We start from the raw sequence: 13,468 nt of genomic DNA, 5'->3' as shown, positions 1-13,468 counted from the left end.
ACGCTGACCTGCACTCCTTCACGCAAATACATATATATGGACAGTAGACTAGCTGTTGCGTACCATCAATAAAGATATCCATATCATATCTAGATTGGGTGGCGTTCATCGAAGATGCCTCTTTTAGCAGGTAGGAGTAGGGTACAGCAGAGACTGCCACCAAGGCAAGTACGGACACAGTCCTGCTATATTAAAGACAGTAGTATATCAGAGGGGGGAAAAATACATGCTTATTATACTAGATCATCAATTAATTTACCAGCGTATCCTCTCAGCGGCCGTGATCAGTACACACGGTACTGTATGTATAACGAATCAAATGAAATCAATCGGGGCCGGGCATCGTACAAAACCGGAACAAGATTATACATTCAAATGCTACAACAGCGTATGATCAAGCCACGTGGGGAAAAAAATGTGTAACAATTACACAAGAGATATTAGACCTCTTCACACTTTTTTTTTAATACTCCATTTGATTGTTTCTCATTAAGCCTTGTTCTGCTTTGTTTTGGCAATGCTAAGAAGATCTCCAAACAGCTTGTCCTCAGGCTTCGATGGTTGCCCCATGGAAGATGATGATGAAGGTGTTGTAGAGTAGGGCGAGCTGTTCATCCCCATGTAAGAGCTGTCTTGCATGGAGAGGCCATACATTTTCTGGGAGAGGTCATTCATACCAGCGTAGTATGTTGGCCTCCCTTGGCTGTTGCTGTAGTATTGTGCCGCTTGCTGCTGCACAAGCCGGTACTGGGACATCTGGGGGCCATACATTCGTGGTTGCGGCATGGCTGCAAACTGCATACCCGGCATCATCATCGGTTGCGCATACATCATGACTGGCTGCGCTCCTGGCATCGGCGAAGGTTGCATCCCGGGGAATTGCATTCCTGGCATGGAGTGTGGTGGCATCGAACCGAATTGGTTCGCAAAGCCTGATTGCATCTGGGTTACAGCAGGTTGGCTGGGTTGCATGGCTCCCGGTTGTTGGTTGTTGTACATTTGGTGGGCTTGTGGACCTCCCATCTGGTTCATCTGCGGGTGCAAGGGCTGCATCCCACCCATCTGGTTTGATGGTGTTGGGAGAGATGGCATACCTCCAAATTGGCCGTTTGACACCGGGTGAGACTGCATACCGCCATTTGACATGTCGCCGCTTGGCGCTGACTGAGCTTCCCAAGGAGGTGGGGGAAGGGCTCCACTTTGCTCATCTACAAAATTCAGGAGACCCATCAGAATTTCTTCAAAGCTCAAACAGAACACAAGCATGGACATGCGTGGTTCTGACATCCAATGATAGGGATGATGGTGTAGGAAAAAGGTTGAGAAATGTAAATGTATAAATAAATTGCAATACCATAATTCACTGTTTGCTGCGCTGGAGGCGTCGCATTGTTCGCAATTTGACCATTCCACCCAGAACTTGTGGGGTATGATGTTCCAGGGTTCACAGCTCCCCCATTAGGATAGAGGCCCACCTGCTGAGGCTGCTGCTGTGCTTGCAGAGGATGCTGGGTTGGAGCATTGTATGGCTGTGATCCAGGAAGAGTAGAGCTAGAATTAACACCAAAGGGATCCGCAGGTTTGGCAATGTTATTGGTTGTGTTGTTTTGAGAGAATATGTCAACGATAGCTAGTGCATTTTGACTTGGAGTAGAATCAACTACTGGATCAGTAACTGGGACAAGCGCTAGTGAATTTTCTGTTGTAGATGGGTTGTCATCCCAGCTAAGAAGATCGACGCCAAGATCGGATTTTGGTGCTGGGGTTGCTGAGCCATTTGACACCGGAGGTGCTGGAAGCGCTAGTTGCTCAAATGGTGACTGCACACTGGCACTGTTACAAAGGCAGGTCACATGCAAACAGATGTTATTAAAGAAGCCAGGTAAAACATGATAAATAATCAAAAAAAAAAAGTTACGAATATAGATCATCACTATGGTCTAGTGATACTATGAAAGCCAAGAGAAACAAACAAATCAACACTAAATGCAGTTTGGATCATAAAATTTGGCTAGGTTCAAGAAATGCACATTTATCTTTATTTTAGAGAGAGAAGGTTCTACCTACGTGCTTTCTCTCAACAACTATCTTTTTAGTTCTACAATACCTTACAGAGCTGAGAGCCACAGTTTGCTCTGTTTGCTACCAAAACACCCTCTACCATAAGTTACAGAAAACGGATATTCAACAAATTTGTAAAAGACAGCACTACGATTTCCAATACCACCAATTCAAGTAAAATAAGAACAGTCGGATTGTAGATTTAGTGTAGAAAACAAAAACTGATACCACACCAGGTAGCAGTTAAGGGCCCCAATCAGTAGTCACAGTGATTACCATGAGGAGTCAGTAGTCACAGGCCAAGGCTCCTCATATGCAAACAGTGGCTACCATGTATAAGATGTACATATGCAAATAGGCTGGCATATGGACCTACCCTCCAACATGTCCTAATAATTTTGATATACTAGTACTGTGCAGAAAGGGAGCCATGGGTGTGATTGTTCAGTGGTTTGGGTCACTAGCATTTGTAGATGCCATTGGGCTTCCATATAGCCACTGACCTTTTATGATTAAACAAGAGAAAGTAGTGAGAAGATGAGAAAAATTTAGCCCCAGGGTATAATTTGATGATAAAATGGATTGCAGGGGTGTTGATAAAAACAAAAAAAAAGTACTATCTCCGTTTCAGGTTATAAAACTTTCTAGCATTGCGCACATTCATATAGATGTTAATGAATCTAGGCACACATATATGTCTAGATTCATTAACATATATGAATGTGAGCAATGCTAGAAAGTCTTATAATATGTAACGGAGGAAGTACTTGTCAAGGGTATAAATGCATTGACTATCAGACTTGTAGGGGTGTTCATAAACAAAAAATATATGTACATATGTGGAGGTAAGCAGCAATGGTGATGACTTTTTGGATTTTAATCGGTGTTTATGATACTGGCTTTATCAGGAACATAAATAGGAAATTTTATACACATGACAACATGTTGTCTGGAAGTGCATATGTTCACAAGCCTAAACAGCTACACTACACTGGGCAAATTGCTGCCAATAGCAGAAACTGTATTGATCAATTACAATGTACAAACTTGTTTGTTCTTTAGACCAAGTATAATTAGCAGTTTAGAAGAATAGAACTCTGCAATGGAAAAGGAGAAGCCTGAAATACCCACAGAAACATGGTGGATGGTACAATTGTACATCACCAAAACTGAAGAACTATATTACAGTGTTTAAGCACTTGTTAATAAAGAATAATGGCTAATTACTAATAAAAAAATTGTTTCCAGCATTTATGCACAAAAATCGCACGCACATGGGCTGATATCATTCAATATTACCTAGAAATAAGAAATATGCAAATGTGACAGGAGAAGATTATAACCTTTGGCTTGGTTCTTTATTAGTCTCTTGGGTTGTAGGATCCTCAATATCTACAAGTGCCTGCTCTTTCTTAGAGTCTTGGTTCATAGAATCCTCAGTGTCTACAAGTGCCTGCAGAGACTTAGGTTTCTTCTCCACTCGAACTGCAATGCCTGCAGCAATTGCATCGTGTTTTGCGAGAACACGTTGCAAGTCATCATTCAGTGCAAGCCCTTGTGACATAAGTTCCTCATCCCTGTAAATGGCCAAACCAGAATTTTAGTATATATGTTGCAATAAATAGTTAAATGAGATAATACAGATGCCAGCCAAGGGCTACTTTTGCCAGCTTTTCATGAGTGAATATTTTATATTTGGATCCAAATGCTTTATAAGATGATAAGATAATTCTTATGATCAGCTCTTCTTGAGCATAACATTATATCTCACACAGGAGGAAATGTTATAGAGATTAATTCACAAAAATGACAAAGACCATCCTTTTTACCATCCTCTACTCAGACACATGCCCATAATCCAGGGTTGTCAAGGAAGTTCAGTCAGTCAACTTCATCCATATCTTAGAAGTAAAAACTATATTCACCAAATATTAGATTTACTCACGCGGTAGCATTAACTAGTAGTACCACTCTCTGCTTGTAAGTGCGACACTGATCAACAAGCTCCACAATTACCTCCTGCCTTAGTCCCTGTGTACAGAGTAGTCAGACAAACAAAATCAGTAAACCTAACACAAAAGGAGGTTGTTAAGTAACTAAGTATGGAACATATAAGTACAGATTTGAACCTCGAATTAAAATTCCATTTAGACTTCTGTTTATTCTTCCACAATAAATGGATTTTAAAATATAATGGAGTACTCCTTTATTCTAAGATTTTTAAATATGGGTGTCCAAACCCACATACGAATGTTATCAAAAGCATGAAAACAATGGTATACCATGTTCATGCTTCGATACCTTAGTTACCATACCAAATAGATTTCATAACAATATAGGGTACACGGCAACCAGGCAAATGGTATTTCAAGTAATGCTGCTTGGAATCAATGAACATTTGATAGACTACAGGCTGACGTGTCATATACTCAAATGTTTATAGAACATAAGCAAGTAAGGGCAAAAACACGCTCCACAGCATAGTAAGTTTTATGTGGTTAGAACAAGACCATTTCTCAAATTAAAAGATCAGGAGTTATTTCTCAAAATAAAACAAGATGGATTGTTTTCTTTAACAGGTATTTGTGACACTAACATTTAGATGTGCTTTTTTTTTGTGCAGCTTGAGTTTAAAAGCAAGGTAAGTGTTATCGGTACCTCTCTGTTTCCAGGGTCTAAAGCATTTAGCATCTCGGCTAGCACATCCATTATACCACGAGCATTCTGAATCTCTGACATGCTGAAAATATAAGCATACATTCAGTTTTACTTCAAATGACAGAAAAAGAATATAAGGTTAGAGAAACAGCAGGCAAAGCAAGGTGAAGTAGATGAGTTATTCAAAGGTTCTCACTGGAGACGGAAAAAAAAAAAACTTTACTCCAAAGGAATTAGTGACTTGGTGGTTGTGATGAAGTTCTTCATCTATCCCCCTTCTTTCAAGGATTCTTTTGTGGATGGGTTTACACAAACATTTTCAAATTATTTGTAATATCTTCTATAAAGGATTACATCCTCTGCACAGCACATGTGCGTATAAGGTGTCAATTGATGTGATGTGAATTCTGTATGCAATTCTTTTAGGGCGTATTTATTTGTTTTAAGTTTAGAATTTATAGTATATTTATTTGAGATCCATTGAAATTCACAGGTAGTTAGGTACTACGCTAGTATTGTCATAGCACTTTACACACAACTTTGCTAAACAGATCAGCAGGAGGTACCGACTAGTGAATAGTGATCTTCTAATAGTTATAGTTTTCCACATGTTCATGTGATAATCTCAAACCAGTAAAGAGAACATATAGGAAAAGATATTATCAAATCAGAAAATGAAAAGTATGAAAGCACACCTCAAAGCAGGAAAATCATTTCCAGCAGACGATTCAGCTTCATCCTGCTGATCAGGACTACGCATATTTCTGCCTGCTGGAGACTGGCCATTAAACAATGGTGCAGGTCGATCAGATCTCTTTGGAAATGCAGCTCCAGCACGCTGCAATAGTGAAATAGGAGGATAGCTATGTCAAACAGCAAGGTGAATTCCCCCTTAATTCTAACAAATATAGATAGATCAGTAACCAATTAATCACATGATCAAACAATGCAACGACTTCTGAATATGGAAAATTCAGTGTGGGAAAAAACTTCAGAGCTTGATAAACCAATCTGGGATTCAAAACCATACCACCAAGTCATGGTACGCTGCATAGTACTGTGGATATCTTGCACGTGGTCCCCCGAATGCTTCTTGCCATGTATCTATCATAGTTAATACCTTCTCTTTGACATTCTGATCAGACTGTAATAGGACAAGAACATATGCCATCATATTCAGGACATTAAAACAAAACAGCTTGAGATCAAAACTATGGAGCATATCAAACCTTTTTCTTCACTATCTTCACCATCTCATGCAACACATCTCTTTCTGCAACATGCATGTGGAATATATCCCCACAGTTCTTGATTGCAGTTTCCAAGAGCTGAAACAGAGCTCCCCCAAAAAAAATCAGGATATTATTCATTTTAGATCCTGTGCAAGTTGTCCTAAACAAGATACATCTCCAAAATAATAATGAAGCATAAGTAAAATAAGTTGTATCCTCATCAAATCTCCCTCCCACCTTCGTGGACTGGACAAGGAATTAATACACACATGTTTATTATGAAATGATGTTCCTTTGTGCTAATGATGCTTCAGGTTGCATGGTTGCAACTGATCATTACATTAACACATGTTCATGAAATATTGGACAATAATATTAATACAGACTGGAACAGTAGTGCTTAGTGAACAAAATAAACACACAAATATAGCTGAGCAATAGACATATATGCTTGATGTTAAAACACACAGAGAAGAGATTCTTCCCATTGCTTGTACCATTAGCACCACTCTTAAAAAGGATGTAAAGTTATGATAAACTCACAGTCAGCGCAAGAATTTGGACTTTTGGATTTTTGTGCCCAATCCTTTTCTTGAGTGCCTTAACAACATCTTTTGATTGCCTGTACATGACAAATGTTTGCTCATCAATAATTGACGAACCAAAACGAAAGAAATTATTTACAATACAATAAATATTCATCTTCAGAGTCAACCTCAACCATTTGGTTTCCAATCACAATAACCGACCATGAATCAAGGCAAACTATAAAACCTCTAGACAGGAACAGAATCATTGCCTCATCAAAACCAGCAGACACATTAAACAGCCCAACTGCATCAAACTTTTGGTGGCCTCCACCACTAACTTAGTTGTAAGTTGTAACAACTAATGACTACCGTTAGTAGCTGTATGCTAAGTATTCAACTAATAAAGATCATACGTTGCAGCAGCAGTACAGAAATACTAGTTTAAAAGCATGCAGGTGAATCATGAAGCAGCACTCAAGTAGCTGCCTTACGATAAGGAATTAAAGGTACTCTAATATGCAATTAATGCTTCACAGTTTATCCTAAAGCTGTGCTTGTTAGGTTTTAAGGTTAATAAATGGGGTAGCCGTTTAAACAACCAAATAATCTTGGAGACACTTAACTAACCCCCTGAGTTCTATTTTCTCTCCAGCTAACCTCCTCCTCCTCTATCTAATCACTAATTTTGATTAATGTTGTTAGCTGCCAAGCACAAAAATTGGGCTAAACTAATCTTAGTAGGATTAATGTAAGCTAACCTAATTTTTACAGCAGCTGACAAACTGCATCCCGAGTCAAATGGGCTAGTTGTCATTTGTTTGAAGAAAACAGTCAAGTTGCAGTGGCGAGCAAACATTCATCATTTCTATTTTTCAACCTTCTCACAATAATATCTACTACCTTGCTATATTGTGGGATGGAGGGAGTACGAACCATCCTAGGTTGCTATATTATCTGCAGTTTCTTTTTTTTTCTCTCTCTACTAGTATGTGTGTCACTAGGAACACCTCGTAAGTTATGAAACTCACAGGTTACTGAAAATTGTTTATGAAAGCAATATTATTCCATATGGTAGCTCGTATTTTCTCCTCGGTTACGGTTGGTTCCACTAGCAATTTGCCAGTGAATCCATGAATACCACCACGCTCTTGCGATCTAACTGCAGCGTATCATCTTGTCACCTCACCAAATAAGCCAATTGAACGGCAAAGCAAGCACCAATCCCCAGCAATTCTATCTAGCCATTTCCAAAACTTCCTCCTCACAATCAAAGACCTCATGGCGAACCAGGATGCGAGCGGAGCCAGATCCACCGCCACCGCAAATCCTGATCTCCTCCTCCCATCTAGCACTAGCATTCATTCACCCACCACCCCCCAATCGCATTCTAATTTTCAGAATAGAAGGATCCAATTCCCGCGCCGCTGTGCCCCATCATCCCAACGAGAAACCACACCACCACCACCACCACCACCGCTCGCCGCGGATCAAGATCAGGCAGCCCGCCACCGCCACGGGATCAAGAGGAGCACACGTACCCGGGGTCGCGGTTGCAGATGTCGCAGATCTCCATGTTCTTGGCCCAGTCGGGCCCGATGAGCATGTCGCTGGTCGCCCGGTCCACCATGGAGCCCGCCATGCTTCCCCTCCTCCCACCGGCCGCCGCCGCTGCCCACGCTCCGGCGGCGCGGAGGAAGGTGGTGCGGCCAACCACCCACCCACCCTAGCTCCGGCCAGCCGCCCCCCCTCCTGGCCGGATTCGGGTCGCCGGCGAGCGAGCGAGCGAGCGGATTGGCCTCCACCTCCAGATGCGATGCCCCCCCACCCGCCTTGTCTAACGATTTCCTCCTATTTTCTTTTCTTGGAAATTTCTCCCCGCCAAATTAGCTCTCCCAAAAAAAATAAAAATGAATAAATAAATCATTTTTTTTATTTTTTTTAGGAAAGTTAACGAGTTCGTTTGGTAGGTGGCGGCTTGTCGGATGGATCTGAGCTGTCCCCCACATCATAACTGTCACTTTTCCCTCAACGTGGGCCTCCACTACCAGGCCCATTTTGGCCCATACTCTACGTGGGCCGAAACACTGAGGCCCATTAAAAACGAAAACCTGGAGCGGGGAGGCGTCTTCGTCTTCCTCCCTCCGCACGCGCCGCCGGAAGCGCGAAACCCTAGCAATGGCGGCGGCGGCGGCGGAGGGTGGCGGCGGCGGAGGTGGGGCGGTGTACGACCCGAGCTACGTGCCGGACTCGGTGAAGACGTTCGTGGCGCACATGTACAGGCACGTCAGGGACAAGAACGTGTACGAGATCCACCAGATGTACGAGGGCGGGTTCCAGCGGCTCTCCGACCGCCTCTTCCGCGACGCGCCGTGGCCGGCGGCGGAGGCCGTCTCGCCCTACTGCGACGGCGACCACGTCTTCCTCCTCCTCTACCGGGAGCTCTGGTACCGCCACGCCTACGCGCGGGCCTCCTCGTCGTCGTCGTCGTCCGCGCCGCTCACCGCCGGCCAGCGCGCCGAGTCGTGGGCGAACTACTGCGACCTCTTCAGCGTCGTCCTCCACGGCGTCGTCAACATGCAGCTCCCCAACCAGTGGCTCTGGGACATGGTCGACGAGTTCGTCTACCAGTTCCAGAGCTTCTGCCAGTACCGCGCCAAGCTCAAGAACAAGTCCGACGACGAGCTCCACCAGCTCAAGCAGTTCGACAAGGTGACACACCCAGCTCACCACCAATGCTTCTTGATTATGCATTATTACTACTATTCTTTCTTAGCTGCAGCCTAATCTAATATGTAATTCAGTTTCTTTCTTATCTGCGGCGCATAATATAATCGGCAATCCGGTTTGCTGAATTGTTCTTAGCTGTGGGGTACAATCTAATATGATTTTCTGATTTGTTCTTATCCGTGGTGTACAATCTAATGTGGTTTGCTGAATTGCTGCAGGCGTGGAATGTGTACGGGGTTCTCAATTACCTGCAAGCGCTGGTGGAGAAGTCCATGATCGCGCAGATTCTGGAGAGGGAGAAGGAAGGGCTCGAGCAGTTCACTGCCACCGACGGCTACGACTACCAGGGTGGCAGCAATGTGCTCAAGATGCTCGGTTATTACAGCATGATTGGGCTGCTCAGGATACACTGCCTCCTTGGGGATTACCGCACTGGCCTCAAGTGCTTGGCACCAATCGACCTTAACCAGCAGGGGGTCTACACCATTGTGATTGGGAGTCACATCTCTGCTATCTACCACTATGGCTTTGCAAATCTTATGATGCGCAGGTACTAAAGTTCATTGACTGCCTTGGAATCAATGGATACTTCAATCTACAGTGCCATGTTAGACGCAGAGTTTTTTGCTCTTCTATGTTCAAATTGTACTTAAATCACATGAAATGCGTCCTAGGATATAAACATTATTTCCAGTAAAATTAGATTGAGTCATGTTGTACAGCCACACCTAGGATATAAGCATTCTTTTCAGTAAAACCCCATTTTATGAATTTATTTTTTAATTCACTTTCTTGAAATTGCCCAAGATGGTTGTTTTAGCTAATGCTATATTCTTCTGGTAGATATGCTGAAGCCATACGTGAATTCAACAAAATCTTGCTGTACATTCTGAAATATAAGCAGTACCATCAGAAGTCCCCGCAGTATGACCAGATCTTGAAGAAAAATGAACAGATGTATGCCTTCTTGGCAGTTTGCCTTTCCTTATGCCCGCAGCACAACCTCATTGATGAGAATGTTAGCACCCAGCTGAAAGAAAAGTATAATGACAAAATGACAAAGATGCAGAGGTTTGATGAGGAAACCTATGCTGCGTATGATGAACTGTTTTCATACGCATGCCCCAAGTTTATTACTCCATCACCTCCAGCCCTGGATCAGCCACTTACAAATTATAACCAGGTAATGCTTTTGGTGTTAAATAATAATGTATTTTTCTGATTCATAGATACGTCCTATCTAGTTGTTACTGCAGTCAATCTAGAAATTTGTCTCCTGGTGTTTGGTTCACGACTGCAGCTACTGGATGTTGTCACTCCTTGAGCCCTTTTGCCTTCTCTTCATGGACTTTATTGTGTTTGCCAAAGTTCTGACAGCTAATTTACTCTTTCCCAAAAACAAATTAATAAAATCAAATAGCCCTTTAGTTACTTTTCCTTGTTTCAGACTATTGCACATTCAATTTTAGGGTGAAATTGTTCTTCCCTGTTAAACAAAGTAAATTCTCCTGCAGTAAAACATTCCGGTGGTTTAAATTCCATTTAAAGCTCCTAAAGGGGTCATAAGAAATAGGCATGTTATCTTGTCACATGGAAATGATAGAATGTAGGCTAAATTTACACGTTTGTTGATTACACAAAATGGTGTGTTTCTGATTATTGTGGATGTCTAATTCTATAGGATTTGACTTTCTTGTTTACTACATTTTGTTTATTGTTTTACTATTTTGTAACAGGATGCATACCGCCTTCAATTGAAGTTGTTCCTTTATGAAGTGAAGCAACAACAGTTGCTTTCAGGGATCAGAAGCTATCTAAAATTGTATTCAACAATAACTATTGCCAAACTTGCGCAATATATGGAAGTGGATGAGGCAACGCTTAGGTCTGTATGATAATTAACTTTTCTTGGTAATATTTCAAAGGGCCATGAAGAACTTAAGTCAATATTTGTACAGGTCTATCCTGATGACGTACAAGCACAAAATGCATGCAGTTGACAATAATGGAAAGATTGTTTCCAGCGCAGACTTTGATTTCTACATTAAGGAGGTAATGTGCCATAATAATACCCTTCTCTGAGGCCCAGAATATTTTTGTAACCATTTCTTGTGTTGATATACAATTCCTCTTTTCAGCTGTCTTGATACCTTCCAGCTAGTAAATAGAACTGCATAGCTGTAAAACTTCTTTAACGTTGCAAATTCTCCAATTTCAAGTTGATATTTAGTTCTTGAATATTTGGGTTTGGCTTTTATGTGTGATCCTCTAATCCTTTTGCTTACTCAGAGGTAGCTGTAGTTAAGGCACTATTGGCATATGCCATTATGCATCTAGTTTGACACTATAATTAACTGCCAATAATCTATGTGCAACCATGCAGGATGTTATTCATGTCATGGAGTCCAAACCAATCAAGCGCCATGGTGATTACTTTTTGAGACAGATTTTAAAGGTATCCATACCACCGCTTGGCATAACCTTGCTGTGAACCACTACTACCATTTGCATTTCACTATTTCTTCTGAAAATAATGTGTATGTTGCTATACCTTCAAATCTTTACTATTATCCTGCAGTTTGAGGAAATGATTGGTGAACTGGAGAAAGTACAGTTTGACTGAGCCTGGTAGGAATCATGGAGGAGCGGGGTACATCCCCACTTAGTTTAGCTGTTGCAAGAGGCACTCATGATAGTTATTGTGTACTTATTAATATATGTGCCTTTTGTACTCCTTTTTGACTTCAGAGATGAACCGGTAAATTCTTTTTGAAAATTGTAGGAACTTCAGAGTCTGAAGTTTGAATTCTCACTACTGTGCCATCATGGCGTTTTCTGTGATGATTCTATACAGTAGTTGAGCTATTATCTCTTCTAGCTGTTCGATATAGTCCTTGTGATCCAATTGCTCGTGAAATTGGGTAAATGGTAAGAAAATATTTTGCGACATTACTTCTGTTTTTTTAACGTGACCCGATAAGGGGAAAAAAACGCTAAGGCATCTTTGGAGCACGGGGGATTAGTTCAATTCTTATAAAAATCATCCAAACATCCTTCAAATTCCAAAGGAAGCATAAGGTCGCTGCAGCTGGCTGCGTTACAATGTTGTCTGTCTTGAAGATGCTCTGCACAGATCTGTTCCAGCATACGAACCCCAAAATTAACGTCAAAGAACCTTGCTCACATCCACATTCAGGTAGGGGTGAAAACGGTACGGAAACCATCTTTATCGTTTTCGTTTTCATATTTTTTTTTCGGAATCGAAATCGGTAACTCCGGATACGAAAACGGAATCGAATATTATCGAAACCGAAAATGGAGCGAAAACGAACCGGCACAAATACGGTAACGAAAATTTATCGGATAAAAAAACCCTCAAACTGATAAATTCAATTCTCAAGTCTCAACGGTCAACGATTCATCATGAAACACAATCATATAAGTCCAATTGTTAAGTATTAACAATACATCACAAAACACAATCTATGTAATAAATTATCTATGTTTTAGAGAGTAACGCAGTTGATAAATCTGAATGCAGGAAAAAAATATTCTTATGTAATTTTATATTTGCATAAAAAATATTTTTTAAAAAAAAAATAACAGGAAAACACCATGGTATTCACTATTAAGTGCTTAAAAAAATAAACCTAGAGTATTTAAGTTACAAAATTTCTAGAAATTCTGAAAAAAAATCCGAATTCCAAGAAAATTTCCAGAAAGTTTCCGACCGATTCCGAGTTCCGACGGAAACTGCCCTTTATCATTTTCGATTCCGTTTCTGAGAAAATATTTCCGAATTCGTTTCTGTTTCTGAAAAATTTCGAAAAAATTCCGACTAACAGATTCCGTTTTTGAAAATAGGTCCGGAATCCGGAAAGTTTTCAGCCCTACATTCAGGCCATGGCACCACATTTTACTGGGACCATGACTGGCTGGCTACATGCTTTCAGCTATGGCACAGTCCAAACCTCCAAAGTTGAAGACTTGAAGTTTAGCACCATACCATGCTGAAATCTAGCTATTACACTCCACAAAAGCATAATTATCGACCTGGCTTTTCGCAAACGGTGGACTCGAAATTTCAACTACTGCTTATCTACCCGACTTTTCTGGTGAAAAGCCTGGAGAAATCTTCACCTTCACCATGCATAAATGCGGATTATGAATATGTGACACATTAAACAGGAATGAATTAAAATTAAATATAACAGTTTGAACAGCCCATGGATCCTGTTGCCTTTTGGAAGCTATGGTTTA

General features: G+C 41.2%; 2 protein-coding genes across 2 annotated transcripts; one reads left to right on the top strand and one right to left on the bottom strand.

The window, feature by feature from the left end:
• Nucleotides 1-207: 207 nt before the first annotated feature.
• LOC4325877 (TOM1-like protein 9) lies at nucleotides 208-8,331 on the bottom strand. The gene is made up of 10 exons (XM_015757987.2): nucleotides 8,020-8,331; nucleotides 6,495-6,573; nucleotides 5,949-6,047; nucleotides 5,750-5,863; nucleotides 5,415-5,557; nucleotides 4,720-4,801; nucleotides 4,007-4,092; nucleotides 3,405-3,638; nucleotides 1,355-1,833; nucleotides 208-1,208 (listed from the first exon to the last, which is right to left on the bottom strand). The coding sequence occupies exons 1-10, from the start codon at nucleotides 8,118-8,120 to the stop codon at nucleotides 490-492; spliced, it is 2,136 nt and encodes a 711-aa protein (XP_015613473.1). The 5' UTR covers nucleotides 8,121-8,331; the 3' UTR covers nucleotides 208-489.
• Nucleotides 8,332-8,610: 279 nt separating this feature from the next.
• On the top strand, nucleotides 8,611-12,085 carry LOC4327193 (uncharacterized). The gene is made up of 7 exons (XM_015757997.3): nucleotides 8,611-9,190; nucleotides 9,427-9,758; nucleotides 10,052-10,391; nucleotides 10,945-11,093; nucleotides 11,167-11,260; nucleotides 11,592-11,663; nucleotides 11,787-12,085. The coding sequence occupies exons 1-7, from the start codon at nucleotides 8,657-8,659 to the stop codon at nucleotides 11,829-11,831; spliced, it is 1,566 nt and encodes a 521-aa protein (XP_015613483.1). The 5' UTR covers nucleotides 8,611-8,656; the 3' UTR covers nucleotides 11,832-12,085.
• Nucleotides 12,086-13,468: the final 1,383 nt, after the last annotated feature.

Source organism: Oryza sativa, chromosome 1 (genome assembly GCF_034140825.1).
Source record: "Oryza sativa Japonica Group chromosome 1, ASM3414082v1".
Lineage (NCBI taxonomy): Eukaryota > Viridiplantae > Streptophyta > Magnoliopsida > Poales > Poaceae > Oryza > Oryza sativa.
This window is presented reverse-complemented; position numbering and strand designations above follow the sequence as displayed.

Bases quoted from the DNA above. Each gene is read 5' to 3' on its own strand.
- LOC4325877 (XM_015757987.2), bottom strand. From the start codon at position 8,120: ATGGCGGGCTCCATGGTGGACCGGGCGACCAGCGACATGCTCATCGGG. The intron at 6,574-8,019 runs GTACGTGTGCTC...TGTCATGTACAG, and splicing joins ATCTGCAACCGCGACCCCGG to GCAATCAAAAGATGTTGTTA. The intron at 6,048-6,494 runs GTGAGTTTATCA...GCTCTGTTTCAG, and splicing joins TCCAAATTCTTGCGCTGACT to CTCTTGGAAACTGCAATCAA.
- LOC4327193 (XM_015757997.3), top strand. From the start codon at position 8,657: ATGGCGGCGGCGGCGGCGGAGGGTGGCGGCGGCGGAGGTGGGGCGGTG. The intron at 9,759-10,051 runs GTACTAAAGTTC...TTCTTCTGGTAG, and splicing joins GCAAATCTTATGATGCGCAG to ATATGCTGAAGCCATACGTG. The intron at 11,094-11,166 runs GTCTGTATGATA...ATATTTGTACAG, and splicing joins GTGGATGAGGCAACGCTTAG to GTCTATCCTGATGACGTACA.